The sequence below is a fragment of the Pongo abelii genome, chromosome X, assembly GCF_028885655.2.
Source record: "Pongo abelii isolate AG06213 chromosome X, NHGRI_mPonAbe1-v2.0_pri, whole genome shotgun sequence".
Taxonomy (NCBI): domain Eukaryota; kingdom Metazoa; phylum Chordata; class Mammalia; order Primates; family Hominidae; genus Pongo; species Pongo abelii.
Window position 1 is genome coordinate 160,714,792 of NC_072008.2, and position 12,676 is coordinate 160,727,467.

Sequence of the window (12,676 nt, forward strand, 5' to 3'; positions counted from 1 at the left end):
GCCAGGGCTGGCTGCCGTCGGGGACAGGGCTTTCCATAGCCATGGCCCAGCAGTGGAGCCTCCAAAGGCTCGCAGGCCGCCATCCGCAGGACAGCTATGAGGACAGCACCCAGTCCAGCATCTTCACCTACACCAACAGCAACTCCACCAGAGGTGAGCCAGCAGGCCCGTGGAGGCTGGGTGGCTGCACTGGGGGCCATCGGCCACCCACCTGCCCCGCCCAAGGGAATCTCTCTTCCGCATGTCCCCACCAGCAGAGAAGGCTTTCTCCCATAGCTTTTCTGATGACATGAACTGGGGGGTCCTCTCCAAATCTAGAACGACACCATAATATCGAATATGCATTCTCAAGCAACACAGGCTTCCCAGCCCCTTTGAGAATCCGTGGCCGGGGCAGAGTTTATGTGCTCTTCCTTTGTGGCCCGTAGATGAGTGTGTTCACGGCTAGCGAGTGACCTCTCATTCCCCGGAGTCCCTCAGCTTCCTGGGGAAGAGCTGGGTCTGTCTTTACATTTGAAGCCAAAAGGAGGCAACATACTGACACACCCAAGGGAGGTGGGAGGGTAGGGAAGACAGCAGCAGAGAGCAAGAAACTTCTAGAACTTCAGGGTCGGCAAAGGCTGTAGCAGTCATTTTGTCGAACTCCATGATGGGGACACATGGCTTTTGGCTGCACACCTCTGGGGGAAGAGGCTGCATTGGTGCCCAGGGCCGTCTTTCCATTTGGAGCCATCCTGGGAGAGAGCACTGGAGCCCAACAGAAAGCTGAAAGCTCTCATCAGGGCAGCCCGAGTTCTGCCATTGGGAGTTGCCCAATCCAAAAGTTTTGCACACAGGCCCTCACAGAAGCTGAGGACGCCACTGACCGCCCCACTACTGGCCCTCTCCCCGGGTCCCTCCTCCAAACCAAATTCCTTTGGTGCCTTCAAGAACATCGTGCAGGCCGGGCGCAGTGGCTCACGCCTGTAATCCCAGCACTTTGGGAGGCAGAGGCGGGCAGATGACGAGGTCAACAGATAGAGACCATCCTGGCCAACATACTGAAACCCCATCTCTATTAAAAATGCAAAAATTAGCTGGGCTTGGTGGCGCATGCCTGTAGTCCCAGCTACTCAGGAGGCTGAGGCAGGAGAATCGCTTGAACCCGGGAGGTGGAGGTTGCAGTGAGCCGAGATCACGCCACTGTGCTCCAGCCTGGCCACAGAGTGAGACTCTGTCTCAAAACAAAACAAAACAAAAAACAACAACATCGTGCAGGCTGTGGTTTCCAGAAGCCACGCCAGCTCCTTGGTTGCCAATAAATATCCCGCTGTGGGCTGGCCAGGACCGAGTGCCAATTAGTGACAGAGTGCCCAGACCAAACCGGATGAGGATCTTGCAGTTGACTTCAATATGACTGTGCCCAGAATTTCCTTGGTGGCAATGCAACAGTCTCTTCCTAGATGCCCCCAGACTTCATCAATGCATGATGCTTCAATGCACTCTTTTCAAATGTTGGGGTGGGTTTTTTTTTTCCACAAAACTTCAAGCATCTACTAAAGTAGAGGGAAGAGTGTAATGAACCCCGGTACCCATCACTCAGCTTCCACGGTTTCATCTCATTTCATCTGTAACCCCTGCACTACCCTTTCTTCCTGATTCTTGGAAGCAAATCCAAGACATCACACCCTTCCCTCTGTAAATCTTTACTATGTTCCTCTAGGAGGAAAGGGCTCTTCTCAATACATAACCACAAGTCATCATCACACCGACAAGTGTAACAATATTTCCTGAATAGCTTCAAATATCCTAGTAGTGTTCAAAAAATGTCATACGTATTTTCAGTCTGCTTGAATCAGGGCTCAAATAAGGTCCACACACTCAGATTGATTGATATGCCTTTTGACTACCTTTGAATCTAGAGGTTCCCTTTCTAGCTCCCTGCAATTTATTTGTGGAAGAAAGCAAGTCGTTCGTGACGTAGCCTAACAGGCCCCTCTGACGTTGTTCATTATGATTTTTCTGTAAATTAGTAGTTGGTCTGAGGATCTGACCAGAGGCAGGTTGGATTTGTTGGTGTGTTTTGGCAAGGAGAGTGTCTCTTTTCTGGGGTGTTGGCAGCTACTGAAACTCAATGCCCAGACCAATTAAACCACTGGGGATGGAAAATGACGGCATTCGGACACCTTACCCTGCCTTCACCTATTGGTGACCAAAACCTTAACATCTTCACAGGTCTTCTTACCCTGAGGGTATATGCCACTAGGTTGTGTAGTAAACCAGTGTGTTTCAAGTCCCTTAGAATAGTCCCTCTCTAAGTGATATGCCACTCAGTGGATATGCATTTAGCTTCATTTCTTTTGTTGCTGATTTTCAGAGACTGCTCTGTAAATTTAAATTTTTATTTTGTTTTATTTTATTTTACTTTTTCGAGACAGTCTTACTCTGTCGCCCAGGCTGGAGTGCAGTGGCGCGATCTCAGCTCACTGCAACCTCCGCCTCCTGGATTCAAGCGATTCTCCTGCCTCAGCCTCCCAAGGAGGTGGGACTACAGGTGCCCACCACCACGCCCAGCTGATTTTTTTTTAGTTTTAGTAGAGACGGGGTTTCACCATGTTGGCCAGGCTGGTCTCGAACTGCTGACCTCAAGTCATCCGCCCACCTCGGCTTCCCAAAGTGCTGGGATTACAGGTGTGAGCCACCACCCCCGGCCACTTAAATTTTGTTTTATAATTATGTAATAAAACAGTTAAAAGTTTCAAATTAAAATCTAGAAAAGAAGGTGTATTTGAAGAAGTCTGGCTTCTCTGCGCCACCACCCCCCGCCCCTTCCCTATCTACCTGTATTTCCTCGAATCACTTTGCCTGGGAGTTGACTTTGATTCTCTTGCTCGTTGCTTCATGAAATCAGTTCCAGAACTTTCAGGAGGGAGGGGTAGGCCATGACACCAGCTCTAGTTACACTAGTGGCAGCTCCTGTCCCCTCCCCCACTGCTGCTGGGACCTGTTCTCTCCTTTGCCCCCTTGTCCCTGCACTGCCCAATTTGGACTGCAAGGGTTGCCAGGGAAGGGCACTGGCTGCCTTGTTTTCAGAGGTCGTAGCACCTAGATTGCTCCAGCCCCTTGCACTTGCCTGCAGGCCAGAGTGTCCCAAACCCTCCCAGTCTCAGCTGCTCTTCCCCAGTTCACCCGAGGTACTTCCCAGGGAAGAGCTGCCGACAGTTTGGGGGTTCTCTGTTCTTAGGTCCATCAGCAACCCCATTGCTCCCCTCTGCTTCCTTCTGCACGGAGACTGACGCCATGCAGGTCTTCAATTGTCAATGGTCTGTCCCTACTGCTCATACTGGGGGTTCCTGGGGAGCCAGTGCCAGGTATTGGGATTGCAGACATTGTCTGTGGGTTTCTGGAAGCTCCCTGTGTTAGGAACAAATGGGGCCCGTGCACAGAGGGCAGCAGAGGCCTTGTGGGATCCAGCTGTGCTAGGGGTGAGATTTATCTGTCTCTCCTGGCCGTAGCCAGGAAATCCCCATTTTTCTTAAGCTAGCTTGAGTTGGGCTTTTCTAACACACAGCTAAAGAATCTCTTGATAAATCTTGGGACTCTCCATGAGGCCTCATATGGCAGCAGGTCTGTGGCTTGCGATCCCTTCAAGTAATCTGCCAAAAACAATGTTATGACGAAGATCCTTCCAACACAAAAGGTGTAGAGCCCTAGCAAACTCCTACAGAATAAAAAGGAGAAATAATTTGTCTGTAGTCCCAGCTACTTGGGAGGCCAAGGCGGGAGGGTCACTTGAAGTCAGGAGTTCGAGACCAGCCTAAGCAACATAGCCAGACCCCATCTCTACAGAAATAAAAAAATTGCCGTTGTGGTAATGCACGGCTGTAGTCCCAGATACTCAAGAGGCTGAGGCAGGAGGATCGCTTGAGCCCAGGAGTTCCACGTTGCAGTGAGCTATGATTGTGCCACTGTACTCCAGCCTGGGTGCCAGAGCCAGACTCTATCTCTATTTTTTGCTTTTTTTTTTTTTTTTTGAGACGGAGTCTTGTTCTGTCTCCCCGGCTGGAGTGCAGTGGCGTGATCTCAGCTCACTGCAACCTCTGCCTCCTGGGTTCAAGTGATTCTCCCGCCTCAGCCTCCTGAGTAGCTGGGACTACAGGCACCCGCCACCACACCTGGCTAATTTTTTTTTGTATTTTTAGTAGAGACGGGGTTTCACCATGGCCAGGCTGGTTTTGAACTCCTGACCTCAAGTGATCCACCCCCTCGGCCTCCCAAAGTGCTGGGATTACAAGCGTGAGCCACCGCTCCCAGCCGACTGTATCTCTAAATATATAATAATCATAATCAGGACACCAGTCATATTGGATTAGGGCCCACCCTAATGACCTCATTTAAACTTGACCATTTCTGTAAAGACCCTATCTCCGAAAATGGTCACATTCTGAGGTATTGGGGTTAGGACTCCAACATATGAATTTGGGTGGGGACAGAATTCAACTCATAACACATTCATTGATTAATTTCTTCATTCATTTATTTTCTGAGCATCTATTGTATGCTGGACGCTCTGTAAGGATGAATGAGTCACAGTCTCTGGTGAGAAAGACAAGACTTGTACTTGTGTCTCAGTACTGGCTGCTATAAGAAATTACCAGGCTGTGCGCGGGGGCTCACGCCTGCAGTCCCAGTACTTTGGGAGGACAAGGCAGAAGGATCTCTTGAGGTCAGGAATTTGAGACCAGCCTGGTCAACATGGTGAAACCCCATGTCTACTAAAAGTACAAAAATTAGCTGGATGTGGTGGTGGGTGCCTGTAAATCCCAGCTACTACTCGGGAGGCTGAGGCAGGAGAATCGCTTGAACCCAGGAGGCGGAGGTTGCGGTGACCCGAGATCACATCAGTGCACTCCAGCCTGGGTGACAGAGCAAGACTTTGTCTGAAAAAAAAAAAAAAAAGAAAAGAAAAGAAAGGAAAAGAAAAGAAAAGAATAAAAGAGAAATCACCATAGATTGGGTGGCTTTTAAATGACAAATTTATTTCTCACAGCTCTGGAGGCTGGAAGTCAGGGTGCTAATGTGGTGGGCTCTGGCGAGGACCCTCTTCCTGACTGCAGATTGCCAACAACTCATTGTATCCTCGCATGGTAGAAAGAGAGCTAGAGAGCACTATAGGGACTCTTTTTTTTTTTTTAAGTTTTAATTAAAAAAAAATTTTTTTTACATGGGCATGCCATGTTGCCCAGGTTGGATTTGAACTCCTGGACTCAAGCAACCCTCCTGCCTCAGCTTCCCAAAGTGCTGGGATTACAGGCATGAGCCACCATTCCCAGCTAATTTGGGCTGTTCCCAAAGGCTCAAGTGATCCTCCCACGTTGGCCTCCTGAGTAGCTGGGGCTACAGGCGTGAGCCACCATGCCCAGCTTCTAAGACCTCTTTTATAAGGGCACTAATCCCATTCATGAGGGCCCCACTCGCTCTGCACACATGACCTAAATGACCTGCCAAAGGCCCCACCTCCTAATACCATCACCCTGGGGGTTAGGATTTCAACACAGGAATTTATGGGGGGCACGTACATTCAGATCATCATGAACAGTAACTCCTATGTGTGACAGAAGGTGACAGAGGTGGGTAGTGGTCTTCCCCTCAAGGGGGTGAGTTGCCACCAGCTGGGGAATCTGGAAAGGCTTCTGGAAGGCAAATGCATATGAGCTGGGCTTTACACAAGGAAAGCGTTTGTCTATGGAAGGGCAGAGGACTCTGGGAGGTAGGAGGTGGGGCTGGGGCAAAGGGAAGAGGGGAGCAGGGAAGTGGGGTGACTGCACACTGGGAGTGGGGAATCAGATGGAGGAGACGATGAGGAGTTCTGTTAAGTTCAAGGTGCCAGTGCCAGTGACCAGCAGGTGATGGTGTCTGGCTTGAGGGACAGGATGGAGGGGAGACTGTCTGAGGATGGGCAAAGCTGGAGGGAAAGAGCCAACTGCAAAGGCAGGAGGGCAGGAGGGGGAGGGGAGAGGTGGGATCAGCACTGGTGTAGACAGGTGGTGCTGCAGCCCAGCTCCTCTCTCTCCTCTGCCTCCTGCCCCCAGGCCCCTTCGAAGGCCCGAATTACCACATCGCTCCCAGATGGGTGTACCACCTCACCAGTGTCTGGATGATCTTTGTGGTCACTGCATCCGTCTTCACAAATGGGCTTGTGCTGGCGGCCACTATGAAGTTCAAGAAGCTGCGCCATCCGCTGAACTGGATCCTGGTGAACCTGGCGGTCGCTGACCTAGCAGAGACCGTCATCGCCAGCACTATCAGCGTTGTGAATCAGGTCTCTGGCTACTTCGTGCTGGGCCATCCTATGTGTGTCCTGGAGGGCTACACCGTCTCCCTGTGTGGTAAGCCAGTCAGGGCCCAGGCTCAGCGGAAACCACTCATTCACCCTGCAAGCCCCTCCGGCCACCTCATGATGACCCGGGCCCAGCCGCTCCTGTAGGCCTGTCTCCCTCCACATCTGTGCCTCACATCCATATACTGAAGGGTTCTGGAGGGTTCTGGAGGCTTCCATCCATATACTGAAGGGTTCTGGAGGCTTCCATCTGAACACTCACATTAAATTCAGCTCCCTTGAGTCAAACATAACCTGAGTTCCTACTCTTGAGTCAGGCTCTGCCCGGGGACAGCCAGTTTGGAGCTGTGGGGCTGGTGTGGGAGGAGACAGATACAGAGCCAGACAACCCCAGAACAGTAGGGGGGCGGGGACTCTGGGCACCCTGGACAGAACTCCCCTGCAATTAGGGATGCCTGCTCTTTCAGCTCACCAGCATCTGCTTTTCCCGGAGGAGACACAATTCCCAGATCCTCTCCCCATCCCCATCACTAATATCTCTGTGGGCCACTATTCCACTCAGGTCAGGAGACAGTGGCCGAGAGGTACCAGTGTGCCAGGCTCTGTGCTAAGGAGGGGGCCCTATAGCCAGACGGCGACCACACAGTACCATCATCAGTCCTCTCAGACAAGAAGGGGCCTGGGGCAGGTGGTGGAGGAGCGGCTGGGAGCAGTTTGTGGTTCGAGTGGGTAGAGTACCACCAAGCAGCCGTGGCTGCCGGACACGAGGTGGGCAGGCCCGGGTCTCAGAGGCCTCAGACGTCACGCCCAGGAGCTGGGACTTTATTTCAGGAGGAGGAGACCCCACATCCAGCAGCAGCAGCAGCTCCTGCTCTTGCCTCCCCACCACTCTTAGCAGCCTCCCCAACCTCACCCCCTGTTAACTGCCTCAAATTGTACCCACGATGGCCCAGACCAGCGAGAGTGCTTGTCCAAGTCCCGGCACTACCCCGACAGTCTAGAAGGGGAGCCAAGGGAAGGTCAGGCAGAGAAGGTCCATCCCCAGGTCCGAGTGCTCTCTGCAGCAGGCATGGCCTCGGCGGTCACACGGCCCTTCCTGAGTGCCCCCCTGCATCTCCGCCCACGTCTGTCTCCGTTTCTGCCATGGTCTCCCGCTCACCCTTGCCTCTGCTCATGGTCTGTTCTTGGGTCAGTCAGGTGCCAAGCAGCCAGCACTTCCCCACCAGTTTTGGTCCACGGATGCCCTTGGCCATCTGGGAAGCCTGTGGACCCCATCTCAGAAGAATTTTTGCAAACGCATAAAATGAGACCCATAGGATTACAAAGGCAGCAAATTATATTGAAATACAGTTATCAAAGTATTAAACATTCATCAGTAACATAGTCTTTAGTTAAAAGCATTTATTGGTCAGGCTCATGCCTCTAATCCCAGCACTTTGGGAGGCTGAGGTGAGAGGACTGCTTGCCTCCAGGAGTCTGAGACCAGCCTGGGCAACATAGTGAGACCTCTTCTCTACAACAAATGAAAACAGCTGGGCGTGGTGGCACACCAGTAGTCCCAGCTACTCAGGAGGCTCAGGCGGGAGGATCGCTTGAGCTCTGGAGGTCAAGGCTGCAGTGAGCTATGATGGCACCACTGCACTCAGCCTGGGCAACAGAGTGAGATTCTGTCTCAAAAACTAAATAAAAATAAAAGCATGTATTAAACGTATTACTGACACCACTCAGTATTAAGGTATTAAATAACAGGATCCCGTCTGACAACCACTGTTATTTCAGAGTAGTGATGAACATAAATGATATTTAAACAGCCTGCCACCTCTGTGAATTGACAGGAAAACATCTGTGATCTGTCTTGCTGACCGAGTCACGGGTACTGCTAATACTGCCACGTTCATAATGGAAGGAAATGCCCAGTGTCTGTTCGAGGTTGGTGGAAAGAAAGTCGTTTTTTCCACCTCAGTCCGTGGAGCCCTGAATTCTGTGTGCAGACGTTTGGGGTCTAAGCAGGACAGTGGGAAGCTTTGCTTCCCACCTTTGCCTCCGCTCAAAGCCCTCATCTGTCTGCTCTCCCCATAGGGATCACAGGTCTCTGGTCCCTGGCCATCATTTCCTGGGAGAGGTGGCTGGTGGTTTGCAAGCCCTTTGGCAACGTGAGATTTGATGCCAAGCTGGCCATCATTGGCATTGCCTTCTCCTGGATCTGGTCTGCTGTGTGGACGGCCCCGCCCATCTTTGGCTGGAGCAGGTAAGGGTGCGAGGGCGCAAGATGGGGTGGGGGCACGTTCAGACTCTGTGACCTTAAGACAAATCACTTCCTTTCTCTGGGCCCATCTGAGCGTGCAATGTCTATCAATGTATGAATGTGGCTGCAACATAGAAATGGCTCTGTGGTCCCCGAACCTCTGGAAACATATTCGTCCCAAGCACGATCAGGTCACAGGAGCACACGGAGCTCAAGCCATCAGCACAGCTGTCAGTGAACGCACAGCGTGTTTGCATTCCAGGTCTCTTTCTTGCACATGCTGCCCCACCCCGCCCCCCACCTTTCAGAGGCTGCTTGGGTCATAGATCCACCTGGGCCTACAGAGCACATGTCCTGGCCAGGCCAAGCAAGTGGCTCAAATGTTTGATTGGGATGGACTGGATGGGACAGCATTTCACTGTTTTATCGACAAGCTCGTGAATAAGTTCTCGTGGTGTTTGGAGAGGGAATGTTCTTTCCTTGAGAACGTTCCACAATTTTAGGAAACAAACCTTGTGGAAGCCTGTCTCTGTCTCCCGCCCTCCTCATGCCGCCATGTCCCACACAGCTGCCCGTTATCAAACATGTGTGGCAAGCTGACCCTGGTGGAGGCTCTCCCGCGGGTTATCTCATTTAATCCTCCAGGCCACCAAGTGAGCAGGGCCCTTTATTTCAGTCACGGCCTAGCTGACCTCAGATAAAAGACTCAGCTCTTCATGGGTGTTCTCAGAAGGTCAGGACAAGACAGAACCTCACAATCCCTTTGTAAAGAAGGGGAGTGATTGGGAAGATGAAAATGTTCTGGAAGCAGATAGTGGAGATGGTTGCACAGCATTGTGAATGCACCAAAGGTCATAATGGTACTTATTTTTTTTTTTTTTTTGAGACAGGGTCTCACTCTGTCACTCAGGCTGGCACAGTGCAGTGGTGTAATTATGGCTCACTGCAGCCTCAACCTCCTGGACTCAAGTGATCCTCCTACCTCAGCCTCCTGAGGAGCTGGGCCTACAGGTGCACCACTTCACCTGGCTAATTTTTTTTTATTTTTTGTAGAGACAAGATCTCACTATGTGTTCCAGGCTAGTCTTGAATTCCTGGGCTCAAGCAATCCTCCTACCTCTGCCTCCAAATCTGCTGGGACTATAGGCGTGAGCCATTGTGCCTGGCCTATAATGGTACATTTTATGTTATGTGTATTTTACCACAATTTTAAAAAGAGGAAAGGCATGACATCTAAAAATGGACAAAGATTAACCAAAATCCTACCCAACGGTTTCGTTTTGGGTTGATGAAAATGTTCTGGAAGCAGTGGGGGTGACTGCCACCGAATTGATAGCTTCAAATTGGGTAATCTCATGCAACGTGAATTTCACCTCAATTTAAAAAAACAGGCCAGGCTCGGTGGCTCATGCCTGTAATCCTAGCACTTTGGGAGGCCGAGGCGGGCGGATCATGAGGTCAGGAGATCGAGACCATCCTGGCTAACACAGTGAAACCCCATCTCTACTAAAAATACAAAAAAATTAGCCGGGCGTGGTGGTGGGTGCCTATGGTCCCAGCTACTCAGGAGGCTGAGGCATGAGAATCACTTGAATCCAGGAGGCGGAGCTTGCAGTGAGCCAAGATGGTGCCACTGCACTCCAGCCTGGGCAACAGAGCGAGACTCCGTCTCAAAAAAAAAAAAAAACAGGACCATGCCTGGGCCGGGGGTCCTGGGTAACCCCCTACCCCCACATCAGGACTGGCTGCCGGCCCTTCTCTCCAGGTACTGGCCCCATGGCCTGAAGACTTCATGCGGCCCAGATGTGTTCAGCGGCAGCTCGTACCCCGGGGTGCAGTCTTACATGATTGTCCTCATGGTCACCTGCTGCATCATCCCACTCGCTATCATCGTGCTCTGCTATCTCCAAGTGTGGCTGGCCATCCGAGCGGTAAGCTCCCCGATTCCTCCTGGCCTCACCCCGCTCCTGCCCCTAAGCTGCTCTGCCCTCAAATCAGTCCACTGAGACTCCTAAACTAGTTTTTCAAAAATCCATAGAGAAGAGGATTTTACCCCTATAAGAAAATACTAAGATCCAGCGATGAGAATCAGGCGATTCCTTTGGGGCTGTACCAGTGGCTGCAGATTCAGCTCCAGCCCCGTTGTCCTCAGCTCTGTGAGATGGGAAAGCACTGCCCCTCCCTCCCTGGAGGAGTCCACTAAGGGAACAGAGGTCTGCCTTGCCCCAACCCTGGACAGTTCTCCCCGGGGTGGAAAGGCTGCCTTTCCCACAGAGTACAGTGGAGCAGCCACATCAGCAAGTGACACCTGCAAATCAAGGCGTGTTTTTATGAGGCTGCCACCGGAGTACCCTTGACCCTTTCATAGGCTGTGGGGCCGACCAAGGAGTGGACCCGAGTGTGCCATTTGCCCCCCGACCCACTCTCCACCGTCTATGTCTGGCCCTCTGCCCTGGGAAGCTGATCCCGGCCACAGCCGTCGCCCCCCACCCCTAGACTAGGTTACCACTGGGAGCCCTGCAGGAAGTCAGAGCAAGGGAGGAGAGCCAGGCTGGTTCTCTCTGTTAGCAGTGGGAACCCTTTCAGGGTGCTGGCTTTCCTATATGAAGCTGCCTGTGCCCACAATTGGATGGGCATGCCTGCCAAGCTCTCTCTAGAGGAGTCTGTGAGCCTGTGAAAGGACCCCTCAGCCCGCCACCTTGGGGTGAAGGCCCCACAGGTACCCAACCATGGCTTCAGCTGTATTAGTCTGGGATGGTAGAGCCCCAGCTCCAGAATGTGCCCCCAGCCCTGCTGTATCAGCTGTCCCTGCATTCCAGCCCTCACACTCCCTCTCTCATCCCCACTCATCTGTCTGCCGTCAGTCCCTCATCCCTGGCAGGCGGTGGCTGGCCTCTGTGGCCTCCCCCACAGTGCCTCTGCCTGGAGGCCATTCGTCTCCTTCCTCCCAGCAGGCATGAAGGAGCCACCCCACCACAGCTGCCCTCAGCTGCCTCACCGTGAGTCCAGGGCAGGATTTAGCCCACAGAGTGGCCAACCTGGCCTAGGAAGCCTGAGGGAAGTGTATGCATTGCTCTGACACTCCCATCGCACACCCCGCCAGCCGCTGCTTTTGCCTCCCCCGCCATCTCCATCTCGTTAGCTCCCTCATTCTCCACGCCCAGTGATCAATCAAATCAGGCCTCCATGCTCAGGTCTGAGCGCAGGACAGGACAGTCTGTTAAAGGATCAGGTGAAGCAAAGGAGCTTGTTAGATCCAGCTCTGGGGTCATCTTAGCCCACGCCTAGCTGCGTGCCACCTCCAATTCTAGAACTCCCCCAGGGCCAGCCTGAGGCCACCATGTCTGCCTGGGGCGGGCTGTGCTCCACTCAGGGCTGGAAGATGGCTGCTGGGCTCCTCTCCTCCTCCCCACAACTCCCTATGCCTGGGTCACCTGCCTCTTGCTGCTCCCCAACCCCCAGCTCACTGTCCCTGTCTCCCTCAGGTGGCAAAGCAGCAGAAAGAGTCTGAATCCACCCAGAAGGCAGAGAAGGAAGTGACGCGCATGGTGGTGGTGATGATCTTTGCGTACTGTGTCTGCTGGGGACCTTACACCTTCTTCGCATGCTTTGCTGCTGCCAACCCTGGCTACGCCTTCCACCCTTTGATGGCTGCCCTGCCAGCCTACTTTGCCAAAAGTGCCACTATCTACAACCCCGTTATCTATGTCTTTATGAACCGGCAGGTAAGCAACACCATCAGCAGATCCCACTCAAAATACCGTGTGCCCTAGAAGGGCGCAGTGATGGCCCCACCTGGAATCATGTCTCTGATAAGAAGCCCGCGGAGCATCTGGGGGACCCTCCAGGGAAATGACCGGGAAAGTCTCAGCATGTGACCCAGCCCCAGCCAGAGCTCCAGCTGGCCCTTAGCAGAAGGCTTAGGTGTGCCCTCTGGAATCCTTTATAGTCTCGGCCTGAGGGTGGAATTTCCCAAAGCGTCTGTGTGCCGTGTGCTCTTCCCTTCCGGTGGCCCTAGAACTATGGCTGCGGAGCTTCAAGGGCTCTCCTGGCGTTCAGACGCTCTAGGAGTTGGTGAGCCCTAGGTATATCCACCCTAGGTGTACCCCTCT

The 12,676-nt window shown here is 52.7% G+C and overlaps 1 protein-coding gene across 1 annotated transcript in view; it reads left to right on the plus strand.

Annotated features, from left to right (window-relative positions):
- Positions 1-12,676, plus strand: part of LOC129053106 (long-wave-sensitive opsin 1) — a 14,782-nt gene continuing 2,106 nt past the window's right edge. Inside the window, exons 1-5 of the mRNA XM_054545253.1 lie at positions 1-153; positions 6,072-6,368; positions 8,399-8,567; positions 10,330-10,495; positions 12,050-12,289. Of these exons, the coding sequence (XP_054401228.1) occupies positions 42-153; positions 6,072-6,368; positions 8,399-8,567; positions 10,330-10,495; positions 12,050-12,289 (984 nt within the window). The 5' untranslated portion in view covers positions 1-41. The remainder of the gene's footprint in view (positions 154-6,071; positions 6,369-8,398; positions 8,568-10,329; positions 10,496-12,049; positions 12,290-12,676) is intronic.